The following is a 25496-nucleotide window of genomic DNA, read 5'->3' on the forward strand; positions in this document are numbered from 1 at the left end:
TGAGGGTGGGGGCCTCATGTAGACATCATCAAGCCCCGCCCCAGCATCGAAAATCCCCCCGATTTGTGGCACCACGAGGAGGTGGCAGGGCTACATGGTGCGGTTTGCATATTTAGCCCCGCCCCTCAAAAATCTGCAAATCGTGGTAACTCAAGGAGGCGGCCGGGCAGCTGCGACAGAGGTGACAGAGAATCCAGAAGGCCCCTACAAACTGAGGTTTACACACACATCCACCAATATTTATTGCAATATTTGGTTACTAGAATCCCTCGTGCTGTTTGATTTGCAAAACTCTGTTATGCGTGAAGTGCCATGATAATGAAGTTTATAGCAAATTGTGCAAGGTTTATAGCAAATCATGTCATTGCGCCTAACCCCGTCCACTTTACCGAAATAGCGGTCGGGTTCCTGGGCAACTGACTACTCTACCATGTTCTGGGAGAAGTACCCCAAAATTTCTACTAATGAAGAATTAAAGCGATCTCCAACAAGGCTGCTGTCTGTAACCTGACACCAAAAAGGGATGAGGTTGTCTGTAAAATGAGCGTGGTTAGGTGCAATAGGCCACGTTGTAGTGGCGTAACTATAGCCACGCAGCCCCCGCGGTGGCGGGGAGATTCTGAGAAGGTGTGGAAGGCGGGGGGGGGGGGCTGCGGGGTTATAGTTGGCCGTGGCCGTCTGCCCCTGCTGCCGGTGATTCTGTCTTGCGGGTCCTGGCTCTCCCGGCTCCTGCTGCTTTTAAAAAAAAATGACATTTGGAAAATAGCTGCCCCCATACAAAGGACCGCACAGGGAGAGCCGGGACCCGCAAGACAGATGCGGCAGGAGGTACCGGCCGCACGGGGGGGGGGGGGGTTTAACCGTATGGGGGGGGGTTGATGGCAAAATTTTCGGCAGGGGGAGCATAATTAATAGTTACGCTACTGCACGTTTGGCATGAAACCTGTGCGGCTGCAGCATATTTTACACAATATTGGGTGGATAATTGTGAGGAGAGATGTAACTAAGCTACTATCATGCTGAAGCTCAGTGCAATAGTAATGCAGTAGTCCACTACAGACTGTGTACAGTCCCTCATAGTTACTATCTGTTATAATGGGAGCTAATTTAGAGGTAAAAAAAAACCTAGAAATTAGTCACCTCAGAAATTGTGCTACCAGTGAACTGATACCAGAGAGCCTGTCCCAGTATTACACAATCCACAGAACGGCAGGCCAATCAGGAAAGTCGATGGGCTTAATAGGTCAACGGGGTGGGCATTATGACATTGATGGTGAAGAATGGATTACTGCCATCAGTGGAAAACCATCGACCATCTGTGGCTATCTCCAGCTCCAGTTCATAGTTATAATTATTGCAGAATTTGTTGCCTTTTTTTCCATCATAACAATTTCTGCGCTGGATTCTGTTTTGTGAAGTCATTCAGTGGTTCCTTCACCAAGAGAATGGAAAAGAAATATGAAATACGTACAGTATGTCTGGATGATAGCAATGCTTTCATGAGCACACAAGTAACCAGAGGAGTGAGAAAAAACTAAATGTAAAAAAAAAAAAAAAGAATAAAAAAGGGTGCCAAGAGCGATGAGGCACCGGGCCCGAAGCATGGGGAGCACATGCTGTACACTAGACCAGGCATTCCCAACCACGGTCCTCAAGGCACACCAACAGTGCAGGTTTAAAGGTGCGTACACACGGGGGGAGATATATTGCTAGCAATATATTGCTGAGCAATATATTGCTCAGTGTCTCCTTTTCATCAGCGACCAGAGATGGTCGCTGATGAAAAAGAACCTCTGCCGGCGGTGCCGAAGAGGTAATTAGCTGGTCGCAGGAGCAAGCTCCTGCGACCAGCGATTACAATGGGGCACACTTCCATCACTGGCAATATGGTCGCCTGTGACCATATTCCCAGCGATTATAGCCCCTATCGCCCCCGTGTATACACGGCATTAGTCAGGGCTGGGCAACACTGGCCCTCCAGATATTAATGAAGTACACATCCCAGGATGCTTTGCATTAGTTTTGCTATGTGGCCATGCTGAAACTGATGCAAGGCATGCTGGGATGTGTAGTTCATCAACATCTGGAGGGCCGGTGTTGCCCAGCCCTGGCATTAGTGATATCCAGGCTTCACCACAGATGGTTTAATCAGAATCACTCAGGTACTAATTAAGTCACCTGTGCTCAAGCCTGGATAAATCTAAAACCTGCACTGTTGGTGTGCCTTGAGGACCGTGATTGGGAATGCCTGACTTGACGGTGTCCATGTCCACTGTGTCGATATTTGGGATGAAAAACTTGTGTCAACCTTTTGCATGTCGACCTTCCGACCCTGTTGACCTTAACTATGTCAACCTGTTTTAGGTGTTGACCTTCAGTGGTCGACCCAAGGCATGTCAACCTAAATTGGGTCGACCCAATGACCCATACTCGTTATTTTCATTATTTTCTCCCTCTATGCCCATTGGGATGAAAAACTCATTTATTTTTTTAAATCATGAAATACTCATGTTGACCTTTCCCATGTTGGCTTTTTGCTTGTCAACCTTTTCTCCATGTCTACCTAATACATATCGACCTTTTTCATGTGTCAAGCTTCTGCCTGTTGACTAACAGTGGTTGACCTTTTGACTGTCGATTTAGACAATGTCCACCTAATGACTGCCATGCCACAAATGAGGTGGAGATCTCCCATAGGATGAATGGTGTCGCCCACAGCTCATCTGTCCCACCCCAGTGATGCAATCATGTCATCCTGCCTCACAGAGGTTCCTGTAGAGATAGATTCACGATACAGTCCCTTTAAACCAGGACACTCATGGATTATGTGACTGATAAGGACCAGGTGACATGCCGGTGTGAGGTCAGCCAGCCACAGAAACTGTGTAATTCATGAATGACCCATTGTAAAGGGACAGTATGGTAATCCTATGTAATCCTATGTACAGTCTGGGCATAGTCATATCTGTACAGTGCGTGTGCACCAGTTATACACCCTGCCAAGTTGTTGCATCCTAGCCTCATATGCAATGCCTCCACAGCTTCCCAATGGCTCGATCAAGTGCGATACATTGTTTTGCATGCGACCCCATTCACTGCTTCGGTTAAGATAAATCCTTGATGCTGCAGTGACAATCTCTGAATACAACTTACAACGCACAGGACCGCGCATCAGAGTCATAAGTAAATGTCGATTTGACAATTTTCACACAATTTATTGTCCCAATGCTTCAAATTCATGTAGAAAAGGGCCAAATCATACTGGTGTATGGCCTCCTTTACACTCACAACACTTTGCATCTGGGTACCACTTTGGTCAATTGAGTGGCGCAGCTAGAAATTTTTCTCCCCTGCCAAAAAAAATTCCGCCCCCCCAAGAAGGCGCAAGGAAATGGACTACGGGTGCTGCTGGCTGATCTGACAGGCAACCCAGGCAGCCGGGAGTGCTGAGCTGGTCCCGCTCCATGCATATCTAATGAGTGTGGACCCGCCCTGTGCATATGTAATAATTACATATGCACAGGACGGGGACCCGCTCATTCAATATGCACTGCACTGGGTCCCCGCTCATTAGATATGTACAGGGTGAGACCAGCTCAGCTCTCACTGCTGCTTGGGTCATCTGTCAGTTCAGCCAGTGGCGCCCACCACAGACCCCGCTCCCCCAAGCCGCCGCAGGGTCTGCCACATATGTAGCTACGCCACTGGCTCAATTCCAGTTTTCATTGTAACCACAGTATCAAATCCTGCCCACATCATCTTAATATTACTTCATTTGGGATACAATACTTAATTTTTATTAGCCCACATAAACTGGGCCCAGTTAATGTCAAAATTGGGGCACCCCCCATATTGGGATTATATTTTCATAATGATACCTGGTGAGCACCAGGATGAAGTTCTCAGTATTCCAAATGCACCTAAACATCCCATTACTTCCTTATCCAGTTGCCTCTTCTGTGTGTGCACCAACTAATACCAAAATATTGGGCCATTCAGCATGCATAGGATGACATTCTCGAGTCTGACTTGACAATGTGACTGCCAAGAGTTCATTAGAAAGTGTAATGCATTAGAGAAGAAGTTAACAGGTGACTGATTGGATTTCAGAGTTCTAGTGCGAATCTCATCAGTAGGATTGGTAAAGGGAGCGGTGTTTGTGTAACTCATCCTGCTGACTGCATAACCCCATCACTCTGTTCTGCACACTCAGATCAGCCAAGCTGCTGGTCCTGCAACAGAGAAACTCTCTTGCATAGACTCTGCTTGCCTGGTCATAACAGTCCATGTAATCAGCAGCATTAAGCGGATTACGGGATAAAGCTTTTGTCACTTAAAGTTCACATCAAGTCCAGCTCTGGGTAAGAACGGTTTGCTTGTCAGGATGACAGGAAGCTCACACGACATCAGCTTCTGGCTGACGAATCTCTGCAGTGTCAGGGTGGTTATTTAAAGGGACATTTCACTGAGTCACTATTATATTTTGTTGTGTGTTACTTCTCTGTGTCTTGCTGAGTATACCAAATCTATCCAAATGTGTATGCAGGCAATGTTAGGCTATTTATGGAGGGATTCGTGTGTAAAATTAGCAATGAGGCATCGGAGAACGAAACATGCAATTGGCAGAGCAATTTTATTTTTGAGGGTGATCATGGTCTAAAAAACATCTAACCACTATGGAAGAGCTCTCCGTCCTCAGAGCAGGTGTGGTGGTGATTTGTTTGAGAAAAACCTACTCCTACCTACCAAAATTATTCCACAGGTATCCAGGAGAGTGTTTTGCAGGGGTAGATGTTGACATAATTGCACAATTTGTGCCATGGTTCTACCTCCAGTGGCTGGTGCTGTGATGATATATTTCACAGTTGATGGAAGTAGTTTGCAGGATCTGCAAGGGTGGCCTAGTCTGCCCGGAATTCCAGGAGACTGGCTAAGTATGACTCTGCCCTTGTTCAGAAGACCAGAGTGTAAGCCATAGTGGTAGAGGACATAAGCAGGTCCTCGTCTCATTCACTCTGCAAATGTTGCAAGCTGTGGAATGGCTATGGGTAACAGCACGCTCCAATCTTCTGCTATTTTAGCATGTGCACACAAATGTGATTCTTTGCAACCACACAGCAAGTAGATAAAATCTGGTACTTATGTAATATCTGGGCTCCCGTTTTTCTTATGAGACCGCGTCCGCTCGCCACACTATATAAAATCAACTCCATGCGTAGTTAGATAGTAGGGGTATGAAAAAATGGGGTGCATTTAACATGGGAGCCCAGATAATACATAAGTACCATAATGTTTTAACAATATGCAGCATAGGCATTAAACCCTGCATCACCTACACATAGTTGATTTAGCAGATGCTAGATATAGAGGATCCACTTGGTTCACAATAGATACCCACTATATGTGCTAGTACTTAGCAGTTTTATCCTGACTTATATATCACCCATCCTAACTTTTATTGCTCTTTTATTGCTTAGTGATTTTTGGACTTTATATGTATGTTTAAATGATATATATGTGTGGCATCCCAGACTGAGCTGCAGACACTGCAGGGGTTAATATAGTGAAAAGTTTTACAAAAGCCATGCAGCTTTATCAGTGGAAGGAACAAGGGGTATTCTCACTTTTAGGGGTACCCTAGAAGAATGACAAGAGGTGTGAGTCTCAGGAATGACCTAGATGAGTGGTAAAAAACTATGTGAAGCGAAAGATCCCCAGCAATGAGTCCATGAGATATCCCAGTTAGATAGACTGCAGAGATCCCACAGTAAGTAGGGGATAACGCTCCAAAAAGAATCCCAGTTTGTGGATGCCGCACTACTGGTTCTCAGAGAATGCACAGGTATTTAATGTACTGCTGTCCCATTATTGTTCATACTGCGAGTGAAGGGTAATGCTTGACTGATGTACAGTAGTCAGTGGTAACTTACACGAATATTGTGCTGGAGAGAGAGAGAGAAAAGCAAGGAATTAAATGTGATCGCCATGACAACCATTTTTGAACTTTAAATAAACTACTTGATATATACGGCCTGATGTACCATTCTTACTACACTCCCATACCCAGCACTGGCTGGGTATCACATATGTACCGATTTTTCTGCTGAATATTACTGTGAGTTTTCAATTTCAAATTCTAATAACTTGTTATATTTACTTGAATGATACCTGGTCTGTACACATATATAATATAGATACATCTGTGCCACGGAAACTCTGCCATATATCTGAAACAACTGAGTGTTCATTGATCCAAGTAGAAATAAGTTGTATCCTGAAGAGAAAGGGTGCTAGAGCATGAGCCATCACAGCTCAGGCATACCCAAGTTGGGGGTTCCATTCAAAAACCCTAACATTTTTCAACCTACTCAATATTTATTTACTTCAAGCTATATATGCTAATACAGATTCTTCCTTATTCATAACATGTCGCTTCAATGCAGAGACTTCAACGGATATCTGCCTTTTAATGGACATAGGGGCAAATGTATGAAGCCTGGTAAGGTGATAAAGTGGATAGTAATAACGCACCAGCCAATCAGCTGTGTTCGAAAAATGATAGGAGTTGATTGGCTGGTGCGTTATCATCTGCCATTTTGTCACGGCTTTATCACCACTTTATCAGGCTTAATACATCTGCCCCATTCTTTTATAATTATGCATGTTCATAAGAGCTCATTATGTATAAGCAGTCTGCTTGTGATTGTTGCTTGACCATGGAAATGGTCGGTCATTATGCTTTAGTTGATCACATCAGTGGTGTAACTACCGTTGGTGCAATGGGTGTTACTGCTATGGGGCCCGGGTTGCCTACAGGGCCTACCGCTCCACCATCACCCTGCCATGCACAGATTGAGCCGACTGGAACAAGGGACATGCTGGGCTGACTCAGCTGAGCACTGCCCTCCGCACAGATTCAGTCATTGATAATAATCGCATCTGTACAAATATTTGTGAGTAATTGGACAAAGGACAACTCTCCTGATAAGACCTGTGTTTTGTAATCAGTGCCTGTCACTGGACTCCGTGCATGCGCGGAGTGACGCAGGCTGCCATGTGGGGTGCTGGGAGGGATCCCATTGGAACCCTCTTGTTGCTGAATGCGGAAAGCAGCCCATAGGCTTCAGTAGGGCAATTCCAACAAAAAGCTGGCATTACCCTCTCCGCCAAAGCCCAGGAATCAATAGCTTAGTACATATGGAAATGTGGTCAAAAACTATAAACAGGATTTTTACTGCATTTATTCCTTTAGTGCATCCCATCTAACACTGGTCACGTTAGCTATACTAGGGAAGGAGGAGAGGACCACCGGCAGGAAGGCATGATCATTGCTTTAGATGAACCAACATGCTCGGCTGATGCCTGGGCAGTGCTGGACATTTCCAGGTGACCCAGACACTCCTTGGGAGTGACCCTTCTGGTTCTCTTTGGGTAGGAGCTTCCTCCCAACTACCTTCTAGGATTTGGCCTCTCTCTTCTGACCAATATCCCCAGCATGGTGAGATCTCTAAGTGACTGAGTCATGGGGAAGAGCTTATAGCCAAAAACCAGTCATGTGACATCAGCGCCCCCCCCGGCAGTCATCGGCCCGCCTGCATCCCCAGGGGAATGCCCAGCGTTTTCATGGGGATACCCATAAAATGCTGGGAGTTCCCCCATACACCCCCCTGTGATAGTCTCTGAAGGGCGTTCGTACAGCGGCCTTGCACAAGCGCAAATATGTGCATGCACAAAGCCGCAATTGGAACTCCTGAATTTGCGCTCAATCTCCCCGTCTCCAGGGAGAGCAGAGAACACGGGGGGAGTGAGCAGGGTCTTCATGACGGGATTCACTGTGATAAGTTGGAAAATCTCCTTTTATTCACTATTTGCTGCATCTCTGATGTTATTAAAGATGGGGATGCCACAGCGAGAGCTGTAATGCACTTAGGTGGCAGTTGTCATCTCCTAAAATATAGCCACCAGAAATAAGACAAAAGTCCAGCAGTTCCTACAGCTTCGTATGCAATATATTAAAGACCAGTAAAAATAAAATAAATCAAATCCACAGCCTGTCTGCCTGTAATTACGGTCTAAAAGATAAAAAGGCAGAAATCTTTGACACACTTCTACACTATCTACTAGTTTATTCTCAGTGCTTCTCCAACCATACGTCAAGTTAAGGGTATTTATTGCCCATCTGAGCTTCGTTGCAGTAAGGGTGTTACAGGAACTCTCTTTTTGTTTCTAGTCTCTAAGTATACCCTAATATTGTAATCTAATGATTATGTTACTGATTGCCATAAATGCTTTAATTCATAAGAGTGACAAGGAATATTCCAGATAGGAATACAGTATAATATATGCCTTTCTGGCTTTAATTCTTGATCAGCATCTGCTTCAGTTCAGATACCTCCTCTGTCAGTGTAAATAAAAACATCTTTGATTCCGTCAAAGGAGATTGTTGAGATGAAGGTCACAGAGTTCATCAAGTTCTGGGGGTTACAGGCCCCAGGACACTAGAATGGAAAGTCCAGTTTTTCTCTGAGGAGGCAGCTGACATTCAGATGGAAGTCGCTGAAGCAAGCTTATGAAGAATAAATGAGAAGAGCAGCCCAACCAGCATGTTCCTTCTACATGTAGCCTGCGAAGCGGATACTACTCAACAAAAGTCTTGCGCTGGATGAACCTAGTAGAAGCACTGTCATTGGAGCTAAGTGCGACAGCGCTAAACCTAAAGGTTTAGCAGGAGAAAGATCCTTTCTTTCTTTAGACAAAAAGGCTGACACTTAGGGGCAGATTTATTAAGCTTGGTGAAGTGATAAAGTGTCTGGTTTTTATCACCGGCCAATCAGCTCCTAACTGTGAAGTTACAGGCTTGGTTTGAAAATTGAGGCCAAACAGTGCAGGTCTAGCAAAGCCATCTAGACACCGTCTTTTAGGCATTATTTCAGTGCCTCCAAGAGAAATACTAAAGTGGGAACCAGCAATAGTGCATGAGTGTCATCAACCCAACACATTCTGGTAGGATACAGATTGAAGTTCTTCTGAGCTGTGTAGGCTTCTTCAACAGAAAGTTAGTCAACTTTCTGTAAATTTGCAGGGAATAACACCTAAAACTTCAGACTCAACCATAAAAGTATATTTTGATTCTACCCATAGATCTAGGAACTCCAGAGGCCTGGCCAGCTGCTTTGAACATTTTGGTAGACCTCAAGGTCAGGAACATAATCTATATAATATCTAAGTTGATATGTTTGGTGGTCTAGTCATATCTAAGTTGATATGTTTGGTGGTCTATTATTTTGTTTTCATAATAAGGTATATATTGTGGGTGGAAAAATATACTCCAAGTTAAGACTTACAGATGGAAGACCTTATCCACAGGCAAATGGGTGCTAAAGTATACAGTCTACAGTATACTCCTACGCCATCAGACATGATTCCTAGACTGTATCAGCAGGGGGATTATTTTCCTTCAGCCTTACAACATCCATATTTTCAAAGGACCTTGTTCTTTAGTTGTTTATCCTAGCTGATGATGGTAACTCAAATGTTCATATATTTAGCTGACCTCATTATCTGTCATTTCACACCAGCTGGAGAAAGAATGAATTTCAGACAATTTAAAGAATCAGATAATTTGAAGATCATTGGACATCTATCTCAACAGGAGGTAAAATAGGTGGCCTGCAGGTTTTAGTAATTTGATTCATCTTCAGAATCCAGGATGATGGCTTGTTTTTTTTTTCATTGTATAATTTAGTACTTGAGCCACTGGCACAGAAACTGCTCCAAGTCAAGTTGAAATTCACATTCGAATTATTATTCATGGAGTCTTACTTCATGTCAGAAACAGATCAGTCTATCTCAAGGCATTTTCTTGATGTCACTTATTGGATGGATTATGCTTAACAACAACTCTGGGGAGCTTGTCTAAAGGAAATCATGGCCAAGGGTTGATGATCCCATTATGCTGTATATAGACTTGTTCCTTCATCATTATGGAATTAGAGGTAGATCAACTAGCTTTGCTGTATTTCACTTCACAGATCCATGGCGTACCTGTTGTCATATACGGGGACAATACTTGCCACTGATGCTGCTTTCAGACCGCAAAACTGGCTTTGACCAGGTATTTTGAAACGGGTCTGCCAGCTAAAACCCCTTTCACAGCGCATGTCATTAAATGGAATTTCAATGCAGTTTTTGTCCCTTCACAATACTGAACCCGTTTTAACCCATAGAAAACAGTGGATAAAAAAAAACGGGTCTGAAACGGGTAGGACCCTGCTTTATTACTGTTTAGAAATACCAGTTCAATAGAACCGGTAAATTCACTCTGCACCGTAAAAAAACGGCAAAATAACGCGTAAAAAGTGCGGTCTGAAAGGGGCATGAGATTCTTGCTTGTAGGCGTTGGATCTCAGTGATACTGCAGAAGGTAAATTACATTGCAGCCTGTCCCAGACATTAATTAAATTTAACCAGGAGAATGGCAATTAAAGTAAGATGTTTGCCCCAGTTGACACATAAGTGGGGCTGTCCATTTGTTGTAGGCCTCATTACTACATGACCAGGGATGTACAACTGCAGAGTTCCACGTTAAAAAGATCTTGTAACATATGCATGTTCTATCACCTTAGATTTCAGACTCAGCTATATGTTACCTCCAGACACAAAGGGGAACATTTACTAAGATGGGAGTTCTGTTTCAGAAACAATCTTGCTTTGGGCAACCAATCAGATACTATATTTTATCTTTATCTAGAATGTGCTAAATAAATAAGATGTACAGTCCGATTGGTTGTCCATAGAACGCCCATCTTAGTAAAGTTCTCCCAAAGTATTTCTGATTCTAGAAGCATTTTGAAAGATAGGGGGACATTTACCAAAATGGATTCGTAGAAAAAAGGTGTATTCGTAGGGAGAAATACACCTTTTTTTTACGAATTTGTATTTTCGGGATTTACAATCCCAAAAATACAACAATTCGTAGTCCTAAAGATGGAACATTCGTATTTGTAGTTACAAATACGAATGTCTACACCATCGATAGAATACGACAGAAATCACCATTCAAAAGAATGGTGGTTTCTGATTTACTAAGCAGCCGTATGGATAATACGGCTGCTTAGTGGTGTAAAACACCCACGCAAATACGACAGGAAAATAGAACACCATTTTCATGTCGTATTTGCGTTTTTGCCTGCACGGATCAGTCAGATCCGTGCAGGCTTCGGTGTAAAAAAATAGAAAAATTAAATAAATAAAAAAAAAAACGGCGTGGGGTCCCCCCCACAGCCGAAACCAGCACCAGGCTGACGGAGCCTGGAGCCGGTAATTAAAAATCAGGGAACCCGACAAATAGGGTTTCCCCGATTTTTAACAACCAGCCCCAGGCTCCTGCTCTGGGGCTGGTTCCCAAAATACGGGGGACAAAATGACTAGGGGTCCCCCGTATTTTAAGAACCAGCCCCAGGCAAAACCAGCCAGCAGGGTAATGCCACAGCTGGGGGGAGACTTTTTATACAAGTCCCCCCGGCCAAAGCATTCATCCCTACCGACCAGTCAGCCTGGCCAGGGGCCCTGGGGGAGTGGGGACCCCCCCAATAAAGGGGTCCCCCCCCTCCAGGACTTACCTGACCAGGCTGAAGCCTGGTGCTGTCCTCGATGCCCCTGGGCGGTGGGCATCGAGCTGATGGTTTTGTGTAAAAAATAGAATAAAAACCATTGTTTTTTACTGTGGCAGAGAAAGTCGGCTCCTGATTGGCCTGCTAGGCGGCCAATAGAATTCAGTCTGAGGAGAGGCGCCGAATATGAAACTTCAGCATCTCTCCTCAGCGCGATGCACGGACAGCGCAGACAGCGGGGACCGGCGACAGCAGGAAGATTACCTGGACTACGTTGGATCAAGACAAGACTTCTTCAGCGCAGGAACAGGTGAGTAGGATTTCCTTCCACAGCTCTAACATGGATTTCTTCGGACCCGGACACCGCCATGGACCTGGAGGACGACACGGACCGTCGACATGGACCTGGAGGACGACGCAGACAGCCGACATGGACCTGGAGGACGACACAGGACATCAGGACCAGGGCTACCTACGGGATCAAGAAAGGTAAGTATCAGTATGTATGTAATGTGTGTATTAAACTTTTATTTAAAACGGGTGTCAGTGTGTTTTATTTAACTATTTTTTTTACGGTGGCACTACAAGACCCAGCGGGCCCTTTAATGCCCAGCAGGCTGGGACTTGTGGTTATCCAAGTCCCAGCTTGCTGGGGAGGCTTGCTGGCACTTGTAGTGCCACAGTAAAAAACAATGGTTTTTATTCTATTTTTTACACAAAACCATCAGCTCGATGCCCACCGCCCAGGGGCATCGAGGACAGCACCAGGCTTCAGCCTGGTCAGGTAAGTCCTGGAGGGGGGGGACCCCTTTATTGGGGGGGTCCCCACTCCCCCAGGGCCCCTGGCCAGGCTGACTGGTCGGTAGGGATGAATGCTTTGGCCGGGGGGACTTGTATAAAAAGTCTCCCCCCGGCTGTGGCATTACCCTGCTGGCTGGTTTTGCCTGGGGCTGGTTCTTAAAATACGGGGGACCCCTAGTCATTTTGTCCCCCGTATTTTGGGAACCAGCCCCAGAGCAGGAGCCTGGGGCTGGTTGTTAAAAATCGGGGAAACCCTATTTGTCGGGTTCCCTGATTTTTAATTACCGGCTCCAGGCTCCGTCAGCCTGGTGCTGGTTATGGCTGTGGGGGGGACCCCACGCCGTTTTTTTTTTAAATTTATTTTTTTTTCTATTTTTTTTACACCATGCAGCCTGCACGGATCTGACTGATCCGTGCAGACTGCTAGAAATAATTCGTATTAGCAGCCGTATATACGGCCGCTAATACGAATCATTACACCATCGGAGGGTTACAAAGCAGTCGTATATGACTGCTTTGTAACTGATCCTCCGGAACACGACTTTGCATACGACTTAAACAGTCGTATGCAGTCGTAGGGAAACAACCAATACGAAAAACTAGGTTTTTCATATTGGTAAATTTCCCCCATAGTTTCAGATCTCAGGTGGGAGCCAAAGATTTATCTTCCATTGATGAAAAACCTTGGGTGAAATGTAATAGGATGAGAGAATCAGAAAGTGAGAGATTTGGTAAGAAATCTCCAGGTTTTTTTTAAAACGGCAATCACCAGTTTGATTTTGCAGTGTAAATGATTGCCGCTTTAAAAAAAATTGGAGATTTCTTACCAAATCTCTCACTTTCTGATTCTCTCACCCTATTACATTCCACCCCTTGTGTGTCATGGTACAGTGGTGCACAGGAGTTGGAATACTGTAGAAATTAGACCTCTCTACAGAGCTTATAGATACTTTACTGGTTATAAGAAGTTATTTTATAGCATCTGAGTATGAAGAGCTCAATCAAACATGTTAATCATTCTACAATGTTGACGCTTCTTTTGGTTTTCAATATTACTCTTCAGAATTATTGGTGACATTTCTTGACAAAACGTGTAATGCCGGGTTCACACTGCAAGTGTGAACAACACAGCTTTTACCCGGCATTTTAATGCCGGGGACTTCGGCGCCAGACCCCGTTTTCACTGCTAAGGTAAATTCCCAGGTGAAGCAGTTCTACCCGGTAATTTGCCTCTTAACACAGGCTTTTTTGCAGCGTGAACGGGTCAACCCGTGTCTGCATACCCGGATCTCAAACATTGGTAAAAAGCAGGGTTGGAGACCCGGGAATTTTGACACGGGTTGCCCCGTTCACATTGAAAAAAAACCTGTGTTAAAAGGCAAATTACCGGGACGACATGCTAGACCAGGAAATTTACCTAGCAGTGAGAACGGGGTATAAATGAGGTGTTATCAGCCCTTGCGAGTCACTCTAGTACAAAGGCTTATTTGATATTGTGCCAATCATTAATGATCTCGTCTAGTGTGTACACACACCTTAAGATACCCTTTTGCATGTGCTATTTTATATTTATATTGCATTTATGTGATTTCTTTCTTGTATGTGTATATAAAAGGACTTGCAGCGACTGGCATACTAAATCCCATGGATGATGGTGTCGCAGATGATCCGATACTGCGTCCTTGGATGCAGCTTGGATCAGTAATGCATGCAGGAGGCATGACGCTTAATGCTGTATTAACATATTAGTGCTATCGTTGCTGCTTCTATGTAACTACATCTGTATAAGGGAAAAGATCTTCAATATCTACTGCAATCACCCAACATGCATACAAGCGATGCTTCATTTTGAGGGTATTCCTTCAAATAAAAAAAATAAAAAATAGCCCGTGAAGGGTGCGAGATCGGGTGCTGTGGCAATGGCACCTTGCACCCTTCGCATATAATATAATTGGCCCCTTAGTGTTTTTCTGTCCCTGGCAAATTTTCACTCTTCTGATATGAGCAGTGTTATGGAAATCTAGAAATGATAGCAATCTAATGAGAAACAAACTTTGTAACTCTATCGCCAATGCTTTAGTACTTAGCCGCTGGAGATCTCACCTACAGTTCAATAACGATTACGGCTAATAAGGATCACTATAATTCCACTTCCCAAATCAATTTTTCTTACAGCCTTGTAAAACCAAAACAAATCTGCTTCATACTACACACGAATCCTTAGCCTGGCTGACAGACACCAGGGAAATCTCTCTGATTACAATGTGGGAGGGGAGGCATGGCTGTCCACGATGATGAGCAAATAAGAATCCCTCTTGAAAACTGGGTCAAAACTTGTTGTGATTAAAGTATAAACAAAGTTAAACCGAGTGACTTCTGAATTAAATCTCTCCCATTTCGCAAAGAGCTATCCTGTATCTTGTTCATCTCTAGACCTTTCCTTGAGAACTCATTTTCTGTCCATCTCCTGCTCCTGGTCCATTGAGGGTTGATGTAGAACGGGGTTGGCCAAACTGTTCCTCAAGATTTACCAACAGTCCACATTTTCCAAATCCCCTAGCTGGTGCACAGCTGTAGTCATTCCTACTATAGATCCACAGGTGGTCTGAGGCACAGGAACTGTTGGTAGATCTTGAGGACATGTTTGGCCACCCCTGATTTAAAAGGTGATTTTGTGGTGCAAAGAACTCTTGATTCTAGAATGTTTCAGTACCGGGAGCCATAGCTGCCACCAAAGATTGAGGAGGCTGTGACTGACCAAATAGGCAGGGCCCCACTCCCTTCTGAAAACCCTGGCATGCTTAGTAAAACCTCCAGTGTTTGTAGTACTGGCCGCTCTACTCTATCTCTACATTGCTTCCAGGGAAATGCAAACTGTTTATGATAAATTATACTTGATTCACTCCAGTTCTGGGCCCCCTTTATGTGGGTCCCCAGGACTGCCAAAAAAAATAACTTTTTTCTCATTCCAGTAATCCCGCTCTGCAAAATGTTCTGCAGTAATCCTATTCCGTACCCTACTAGTAGAAACACCTTCCCTCCTCGCCTCTGGTTGTGCCCACATTTTCTACTGTACGCTGCTACTTACAATGTGACCCTCGGGCCTCGCCATTTCAGAAGTGTGTGTTCAATTAGGGTAATGGGAGCTAAAGGAAGTCGCATGCAATCCTCCTTGAACCGTTCAGCAGCTTCCTGGGTGGCAGGATCACATTTGATATACCATATGTATTTTTTTAGCATACGACATATTGTATGCAATCCCAGCAAGGGCTGTAGGATCCGATAGTGCGGCCCATACAATCTCTGGCTCCAATCAGCACAGGACCATGCTTCGGATCGAATCAGACATAATATACCTTTTTCATCTTTTTGGCCCGATGCATTAAAATCGGATGATAAGAACACAAATCACACAAATGTATGGGCACCTTTATTTATTTGTTTTTTTTTATTTATTATAGAAATTGTATAGTGAGCGCCACACCTACAACATTTTTGACCTTTAGATAATTTTTATCCACATGTAATTATGTAGTGATATACAGGATACAGAGATAACGGGATGCAATTGATACAGTAGGTCAAAAGTCAATAGGTCGACCACTATTGACATGCATTTAATCGACATGGTAAAAAGGTCAACACAAACAATAGGTTGATATGAGTTTTTATATTTATTTTTATTTTTAAAAACGGTGATTTTTCATATATAACTATCCACGTGGGCACAGAGGGAGAATGTGATAGTATGCCGAGCATAACGAGGTACCGTGCCCAAAGCATGGCGACCGAAGTGAGCCATGCGAGGGGACGTGGTAGACTAATACTGTGCTTATGTCGACTTATGTCGACATAGACACACAAAAAATGAAAATAACGTCAACATTTTCCATGTCAATTTTACCATGTCACCCTAATGCTTGTGTTAACCTTTTCACCATAATGTCCTTTTTCATATGTTGACCTTTTGCCCGTCGACTAACAGTGGTCAACCTATTGACTGTCAACTTAATTACGGTCGACCCTATGACCCCTACCCGGCCTACGAAAGTGGCAGAAAAAAAGAGTTCTCCAATAAACGTATATATTTCTAAAAGGTTCTATAAATGTCCAAAAGCAGTGGAAACGCTGATCAAAGTTGTTTGCGGAAGGAGCAGAGTTCCACTTCTATCGGATGTTTATTTATTTAGGTGGAAAATGCTGCGTGTGTAAAGAAGTCCAAAAATATAACCGACGACGAAGGGAACTTTTTCGTTTCTGTATTGATAAAACCTTTTGACAGCCGCATGGCCCGGCGCAGGCAGCTGTCCGATATGCACACGACTCAGATATATGATGATAATACACTGTAACATGTACGGCATTTGGTCCCTATGGCACAAACAGATGACAAATGGTATCAATGTCACAGAGTGACCTCTACATAATCCGGTGACTGCCGAACATGCTCAGCCAGCTTGTTAAACATGGCTCCTTTATCTCAGTAATTAGCACAAATGTTTGTGTTATATGATATGATATAGTTACTTTGAGGCCCTTATGTGTCTTGCAGATGTCCCCCTTTCTGAGCTAATCCTTAAAAACTTGAAGTTTTGCTGGATTTACAAGCATTTTGTAAAACAGAGATATACGGTGAAATTTAATAGGAAAAGAAAGTTAGAGATTTGGTAAGAAATCTCCAGGATTTTTTTTTAAAGCGGCAATCATATACACTGCTAAATCAGTGTAAATGATTGCCGCTTTAAAAAAAACCTGGAGATTTCTTAACAAATCTCTCACTTTCTGAAGCTCTCATCCCACATTTCACCCATAGTTCCTGATAAGCCCCGTACACACGGTGAGATATTGGCTAATGGCCAAGTTTGACTAAGCAATTTTGACTAGATGATCAAGAGATGTTGGCTAGATGCACTGCAGATTTTGTCTACAAATTGCTGCATCTACAAATTGCCTTTTGACAGGACGCAGTTGAACAGGATCCTGTTTAGAGGGATGAAGCTTCTTGCGCCTACACACATACTGTTTAGCAGGATGCAGCAGTATTGAGTAAGCACCTTCTAAACAGCTCCTGTTCGACTGTATCCTGCTAAAAGGCAATGTGTAGGCACAGCCATAGACTTACATGTGCAGGGACCACTGAAGCATTGGCAAGAATCCTTCTATGCTGTGTTTTCATGTATGCTGTTTCCTGTAACTATGCTTGCCTATGGTATTATTCTGGTATGCTGTGACCTGCTTTATAAAACAAAGATCAATGTCTTCCTTTCAATCCTGTGTATGTGATCCTTGTCACTATAGAAAAAAAAATATATATATATATCTATATCTATCTATTGGTACTTGTGTATTATCACGGCGCCCCCGATTTCCATCGTAGGGCATTGTATCGGTCGCATCGCATGCGATTTGATCACATGCGATGCGACCCGATTTTTAATTGTACAGGCACCCTGATGGGTGATTCCTATGTTAAATGCACCCCCAGACCCGATTTTTAATTGTACAACCACCCTGATGGGTGATTACTATGTTAAATGCACCCCATTTTTAACGCCACCCCCACTATTAACGCCAACCCGAAGCGTGGCGAGTGCAGTGGTACGTGTCCTCCGACCTTTTCATAGTGTGGCGAGGGGACGCGGATTACTTCACATGTATTCCGCGTCCGCTCTTCGGGCTTGGTGGCTCGCTGCGCTAGCCACACTATAAAGTCAACTCCACATAGACGTGGATAGTGGGGGTATGAAAAGGTTGGAGGACGCTCGCTGCGCTCGCCACGCTTCGGGTTGGCGTTGATAGTGGGGTGGCGTTAACAATGAGGGGACATTTAACATAGTAATCACCCATTAGGGTGGCTGTACAATTAAAAATTGGGTCTGGGGGTGCATTTAACATAGGAATCAGCCATCAGGGTGGCTGTACAATGTAAAATCGGCTATGATCGCGTCGCATCGCATCGCATGCCATTATAATGGCATGCGACGCGATATTAAAATTGTACAGTCAGCCCTTAAAACCCTAAAATCAGGTCCCATCGCATACCTTAATTAGTGGTATGCGATGTGATGGGCGCCGTGATAATACACAATTACCTATCTATCTATCTATCTATCTATATATATATATATATATATATATATATATATATATAAATAAATTGTGGCATGTGGTGACACGGTGGTCCCATGTAGACTACAGCTTGGTTGTATACTTCCATGGAGCCTGTGCCTTTGTATACAAGTTTCCCTACTATAAGGATCAAGTAATGCTCAACCTGAGCAGTGGGATTAAGGAAATGTACGGTAACCTGCTGCTGACCCCCCCAGAAGGGCCTGTGTGGTCATTGTGCTGCAGATAATCACTTTTCAAGAAAAGATTAGTCTGGCTGGCTTTATTTATGTTGGGAAGAGATGGTTTACAGAGGATATAGGCAGAGGGTGAGTTCGCTCTGGGCCAGGCTGGATGTTTAATCCGTCAGCTGTAAAACGGAAACATGGAAAGATCAACAACAATGTGTTCCAATTAAACCCTGATGAAGTCTATTACTGTGTTGCGGTCTGCATTTGACTTTGAACTCTGCTCGTCTTCTGTGTTTTTCCTATCCAGGCAGTGTGGGTGCGTGTGCATGCGGGTTTGTTGGGGCGGCAGGGGTGTAGGGTAACAAGATATATATATATATATATATATATATATATATATATATATGTATATTATGCCATCACGTGTTATCTTGTGATGATTTCAGAAGTTTTGAGAGAGATAAAGTGGAGAGAGTGCCAACCAGTGCCAGCTCCAGAGGCCTGCAGTCCAAAACCTATATAAAGGAGCCACACCAGCTGCTAGTTAATCACGGACAATGATATTTTGGCAGCGATTGGGGTGGCACCCCACCTCTGGAGCCACCACTGGTACTAACCAATCAGCTGTCGTTTTACACGCTGTGGGGTATATGTTTCAAACCTTGGAGAGACATAAAGTGGAGAGAGATAAAGTACCAACCAATCAGCAAATGAAGTCTTCCAGGTTGACCGCTTTGGCATCATACACTGTACTGTATATGTAATATAGCGGCGGATATGGCAGAGTGTGTCCAGCATTAGTGTCCCTGGCCTGCTCTCAGCCGTACAGATCACTGTGGCTGTTATCCACATGGGGATACTGTGTGTTTTTGGGGCTCAATCTGATGAGATGTCTCTGCAATAGTCGCTCACCAGGAGCCTCATGCACTGACAGTGGCTGGTCATTGCACCTGAGCCTCTGTTCCATCACTTCTCATAATAACCCTTAATCCTAATGACACAAGCATTGGTGTTAATATTGCCTTATACACTGGGGTGTAATAAGCCATTCCTTTAGGAAAGGGGACCTTTGTAACTATCGTCCAGCCAGTTCCCAGAGTTCAAGACATAACCATTCAGTCCCACCTTTTGGGACAGACCACCAATAAGCACCCTCCCTTAATTGTTCAGTCTCTGGCATCTCCATTGCATTATTTTCATACATATATTTCTATTTCTTTTACTTTTTCCATTTGGCGATCTATTTTTATAACATATTTGATTTTTGCTGATTTAATAATATAAAAGTATAGTATAACATATAAGATATTGCCTAACAAGGCCCGATTACTGCCTGTGGGGGCCCCAGGGCAGCTAATTTGTGGCGGGCAATAAAATTAAAATATGCCCCACAGTGCTCAACACTATGCCACACAATGCCCCCAATGTTCCCAGTATTAATATTATGCCCCATGTTGCTTTCCTATTATGCCACACAATGTCCCCAGTATTATGATTCCGCAGAATGCCCCAGTACTGCAATGGTAGCAGCTAGATCCCCTTTGCAGAGAGGAACTTTCCCAGGATCCACTGGGTCCATGTCTACCTGGAGGGGGAATATAGCGAGGGTTCACTCCAGCTGATCTAAAAGAAAATAACCTACATCATCCTAAAAAAAAAAAAATGCTGTAAGGGCATGTAACCACTTCCACCCTCACCTAACGTCACATTCTGGTCCTTTTCACGAAGGTAAAATAATCACAACCATACTGCAATATTGTGAGTATTTTCCTTTTGCAGAAAGGACCCGGATGTGACGTGATGTGCAGGTGGAAGTTGTTAAATGCCCTTCCAGCATTTTTTTTTTTTTTTGGTAATTTAGGTTGATGTAGGTTATTTCTTTTATTTCAGCTGCAGTGGACCCTCACAAGCTTGCTTTGCTCGCCAGGAATAGCATGGCTGCTTGCTTTGCTCGCCACAGGTTTTATATTCCCCTCCAAATAGATATGGACCCAGTGCATGATGTGAAAGGTCCTCCCAGGGAAGGGAATCTAGCCGCTACCGTACTGCAATGGTTAGTTCTATTTCCTAGTGGGAGAAAAGACCTAGGACCTGTCACGTGACAGGACAGAGCAGAAGGAGGAGTAAGGTCCAAAGAAGGGCCTCCAAAGGACCCTTGCGGGCTCGCTTCACTAGCCATGCTTTGGGTACGGTGTCTCGCTCTGCCGCGCTCGCCACCTGATTACTAAAGGAAACTGGTGGTGGCATGGATAGTGAGCATGAGCCACTGGCTTGCTCCTTCCCCATGGAGTGAGCCGCCTGCCTTGCTTCCCTTCCCCTCCCCCCCGGGTGTGAATGGTCCTTTAGCCCACTAGGATTTAGCAACTTTCCCTGGGCCAGACTTCATTGCCACCAGCCTTGCTCCTCTCCCTGAGCGTGAGCCACCGGCTTGCTCCTTCCCCTGGATGTGAAAGGTAATTTAGCCCACTGAGTCCAGCCAGTCAGGATCCCGACTGGCCGGACTCAGACAGCGGGGCAAGCGCAACAAACCCCCTTGTGGGCTCGCTGCGCTCACCATGCTGCGGGCACGGTGGCTCACTACGCTCGCCACCTATTCCATTCTCCCTCTATGGGGGTCGTGGACCCCCACGAGGGAGAATAGCCGGTGGCCGTCGGGACCCCGAGTGTCGGGTTTTGACTGTCGGGATCCCGACGTCGGGGTAATGACTGTCGGGATCCCGACTATCGGGAAACTGTCCGGCACCCCTCTGAACCTTGGGGCCTGGGATGGATGTTCCCATTTAGCCCTCCCTGTCGACGGGCATAGCAGCATCCTCTCTTCCCGCCCTGCAGTGAGTCCAGTCTCCTCTCTCTGCATGATATGGTGGTGTGGGGGGAGGGGCAGCAATCAAAATGATTGACCCCAGCCACTGACTCTTCCCTTAGCTGAGAGGCAAACAACACTCCTCCCCCGCTCGGGCCCCCCCTGCACAGCACATACTATATTTTTTTTTAATTGGATTGGGGTTGTACCCACACCTTCACTACTAGGCCATGCCCCCTACAATGCCTGGCTCTATCACTGTAGTATAGGGAATTGATAGCAGCAGCCATGTTTAGAGATGGCGAAGGTTGTGATCTCCATTGATGGTTGCCATTGATGGAGATGATACATATAGTCATATGTTATGGATCACCATCGATGGTATAACCGATGGTCATCTAATTTCTTTGACTGCTCTGAACCTGGGGGCAGGCCTTCATGGGTTTTGGGGGGGGGGGGGGGGGCAGAGCTATGCTATTGGCTATAAGGCTTTGCCACCATATCTGGCTATTGGGCTAATTCAGGTTGGATCGCTAATCTGAGAAAACCCAGTTGACTTCGTGCAAAAGTAATGCATAAATGCCCTGTGCAAATTTGCGAATACATCCTAATCAACGTGCATTCGCAGATCCATTCACAATTCCCAGAGCATCGAAGAGACTTTGCCATCTGCGCACATATGAGTACATATGTGGCTTCCTCTAATCTGTGACTGAGACGGGCAGGAATTGGTCAGTGCTGGTATCAGAGACCCACACAAAAAAACACATGGGCATGCCTGCATTTTTTCAAACACACCCAGAAAACGCCATGTCTCTGCGGCTCTGCCCCCAAATGCTGACTTCCTTTCAAACTGCGATTGGATTGCGCTTTGCTAAGCATTCGCTTGTTTTGCGCACATGAAATGCATATGCTGACAATCACTTGAATTGCAGTTTCTCAAATTAGCGTCCCGTGGATTAGGCCGTATGAAAACAACATTATTAATAGAAGCCGAGAGCGCTGCTTGGGAAATCTTTTTTTCTACATGGTCAGCTTTTTAACTACTGCTCTGGCCTGGTCAGCATCCACTCCCGGCCCGTCTGCTCACACAGCAACTCCCCCCATCTCCTGCTCTTCCTGTCCCATGCACAGAATGGCGATCCAAACAGGATGATGCACCCAAAGCTGCTTAAGACAATCTCCTTGCAGCCCGAGCTCAGGACCTCAAGGCAGCTGCGGCTCCCAGCACTACTTCCCTGGGCCGCAATGCGAGGGCCGGTCGATCCGCACAGAATCCTATCTTGATTGCCCACCAGCTAGGGTGCAAAACTGGATCAGATGTAAATAGCTATTATTATTATTATTATTATTATTATAATGATATTTATCATCATCATCATTTAATCATTTTAAGAAAAACAAAATCAATTTTAACCCTTTGCAGTCCAATTTTATTTTTTTGGAATTTCAAACAGTCTGGTTTAAATGTTTACATTAATTGTATTTTTGGTTTTAATTCAAAAATGGTCCACATTGAATGCTGAACGATGATAATGTTCTTATTTTAAAGTGTCTCACCGTTGGATCTGTCACTAGCGCTTGGGCTGTTGAGCCTGACTAGACGTTGGACCTGAAAAGGTTAAAAACATTTACGAAAATAGTCTAAGGTGGTTTAGTGGTTAATGCATTTTGGGGAAAGGGTAAAACATACGTACATAGAAAAGAGCTATCACTGCTTGACACACTTACCCCCCTAGGTTATAATGCCGACAAAAAAATCCCCCACATACAGCTGTTCCTAACTTCAAACTGACTTTATCCGGCTACATATAACAGCTTCCGGCTATGCCCTCAACAAACTGGCATAGATTAAATTGGACTTGGATCCTCATTGACCCATTTATGGCCAGGGGGTGGTAACCGTGCATCTCAGTGTGACAAGAGAGAGGCTTTGCTGTAATATCACATGCTCCCCCTCCCTGTCACATAGACACCAAGCCACTAACTCCTTCCCTCCTCGGTCACTGTGTTCATGTCCCCGGTCACTTCCCACGCTCCAGAAGGATGCCGTCTGTGTCCGTGTTCTGTAAAGGAGCCATGATGATCAGCAGGTGAGCCGATGGGGGTGGCGGGGGATCAGTGGGTCCCTATGGACCTTTCCTAGGTATATTAGCAAAGCGCCAGCATATGTTTGGGATTTGTGTGTTGGATGAAAAGGTTACGGTGCAGCAGCCAAATCTGTTGTGTCAGCTCTGTGTTGGATACAGATTCCTCTCTGTGTTACATCTCAGTATAGTCCCGGTTCCCGATGATGTTTTTATGGCTTGCACAGTGTTACTAGGTTGTTACCTTGTTTTTACTGTTCTTACGTTTGTTTTTTATCACATTCGAATTTCCACTTTTGTTCCTGAGGTATTGGTTAGATCAGGGATGGCCTAACAGGTGCTCGAGATCTACCAGAGGTCCACGGTTTCCAAAACATGACCTGTTGGTAGATCTTGAGGACAGTTTTGGCCACCCCTGGTTTAAATCAAACGTTCTTTGGGACACATTCCTATTACATCCGTGCATTGTGAGGGGAAACGTTGCTGTTACCATGACGTGGAATTAGCATCATCATGGGTCTCCTTGGTTTGGTATATTTTATAGACCAGTGGTTCTGAAACTTGGTCCTCAGGTCACGTTATCCAGCTCACCCGGCAGGTGCACTTTTTACTTACTGACACATTGTAAAAGATCCGCAGGCAGAGATAGTTATTTCATTTGCAATTCTGTGAGGACGCCTGGAAAACATGCACCGTGTGGGGTCCTAAGGACCGAGGTTGAGATCCTGTGTTCTAGACATTTGCTATGTCGGCAAGTTCGAATGCCGACATGTTAATAATGTTTGGATTGAGCGTTTTTGACATTCAGTACGTTGTCATTGAAGTAATGTCGCATTGTTGAATGTCACTGTAGTCTTTTTAATGTGATTCTGTCCTAACATTAACCCTAATATCAACGCTTACAGGTGTCCATAGTAATGATTTTAACTACTACAGTATAACTACTACAGTATATGTCGACATTGTCATTGTTGGCCTTGTGCTGTTGGGATTTGTGAATGTCAAATGGGGACTTGGTGAGCGCATCCGGTCTCCTCTGCTGACATTGAATCCTGGACACGTCACAGTCCTGAGTAAGGATTAATGATCACAGTATGTGCTTTATTAGGTATCCAGATAATAGATTGACAATACATTGGTCAACAGTCAATAAATCGACAGCATATGGTCAACAGGTAAAAATGGTCAACACTTTTTTTTTTTATCACATGGTTTCCCAACATTTGTTTGCTTTACTACTATCCCCAGGAACATCTATTGGTGAATAGTAAACCCGAACCCTTGCCCATGGGTGGCGAGAGAAGCATGCCCACAAGGGTACACATTTATTGGTTCTGCTTGATAGATCTACACTACAGTGTCTATGTCGACAGTCAATAGATCAACACCAAAAGACTGACATGCACTAGGTCAGCATTAACAACAGAATGACAACGTGTCGACACAACCAAAAGGCCAACACGGAAAAGGTCGGCAATGTGAAAAGGTCAACATGGGTTTTTCACTTTTTTTGGGTGTCAATGTACATCTGATGGTGGTGACATATACAAGAATATACAAGATTTGGCCTAAAATTTACAAGGTTTAGCCTAAAATAAATAAACCCCATCAAAATCTTGTGTGGATAATTTCATGTCAACCATTATCATGTCATCCTTTTCACCGTGTCAACCTTAACCACCGTCAACCTTCTATCATCTATTCACCTTTCTGTTAACCATTTGGAGCAGTTGTCCACCAACCTGTTGACGGTCTACCTAGACATTGTAGAGCTGGGTACATTTGACATTTGAAACAATATTGCCGATAACGTTCATTCGACAGATTCTTATATTGTTCAGTGTGCGCAGTATATCTCTAGCGATGCATGCTCCTACAGGTCATTAGTGATGTT

At 44.4% G+C, this 25496-nt stretch overlaps 1 protein-coding gene across 3 annotated transcripts in view; it reads left to right on the plus strand.

Moving 5' to 3' along the window:
- The window catches only part of LOC146019438 (syntaxin-binding protein 4-like), a 95333-nt gene that overhangs the window by 10314 nt on the left and 59523 nt on the right, over window positions 1-25496 (plus strand). Inside the window, exon 1 of one of the 3 annotated variants that reach the window (XM_083151976.1) lies at window positions 23484-23608. The exons of the other annotated variants lie outside the window; for them this stretch is intronic. Within the exon in view, the coding sequence (XP_083008102.1) occupies window positions 23562-23608 (47 nt within the window). The 5' untranslated portion in view covers window positions 23484-23561. Of the gene's footprint in view, window positions 1-23483; window positions 23609-25496 lie in introns of those variants that run through there. 3 annotated transcript variants of the gene reach the window in all.

Source organism: Crinia signifera, chromosome 7, assembly GCF_055691185.1.
Source record: "Crinia signifera chromosome 7, ASM5569118v1, whole genome shotgun sequence".
Taxonomy (NCBI): domain Eukaryota; kingdom Metazoa; phylum Chordata; class Amphibia; order Anura; family Myobatrachidae; genus Crinia; species Crinia signifera.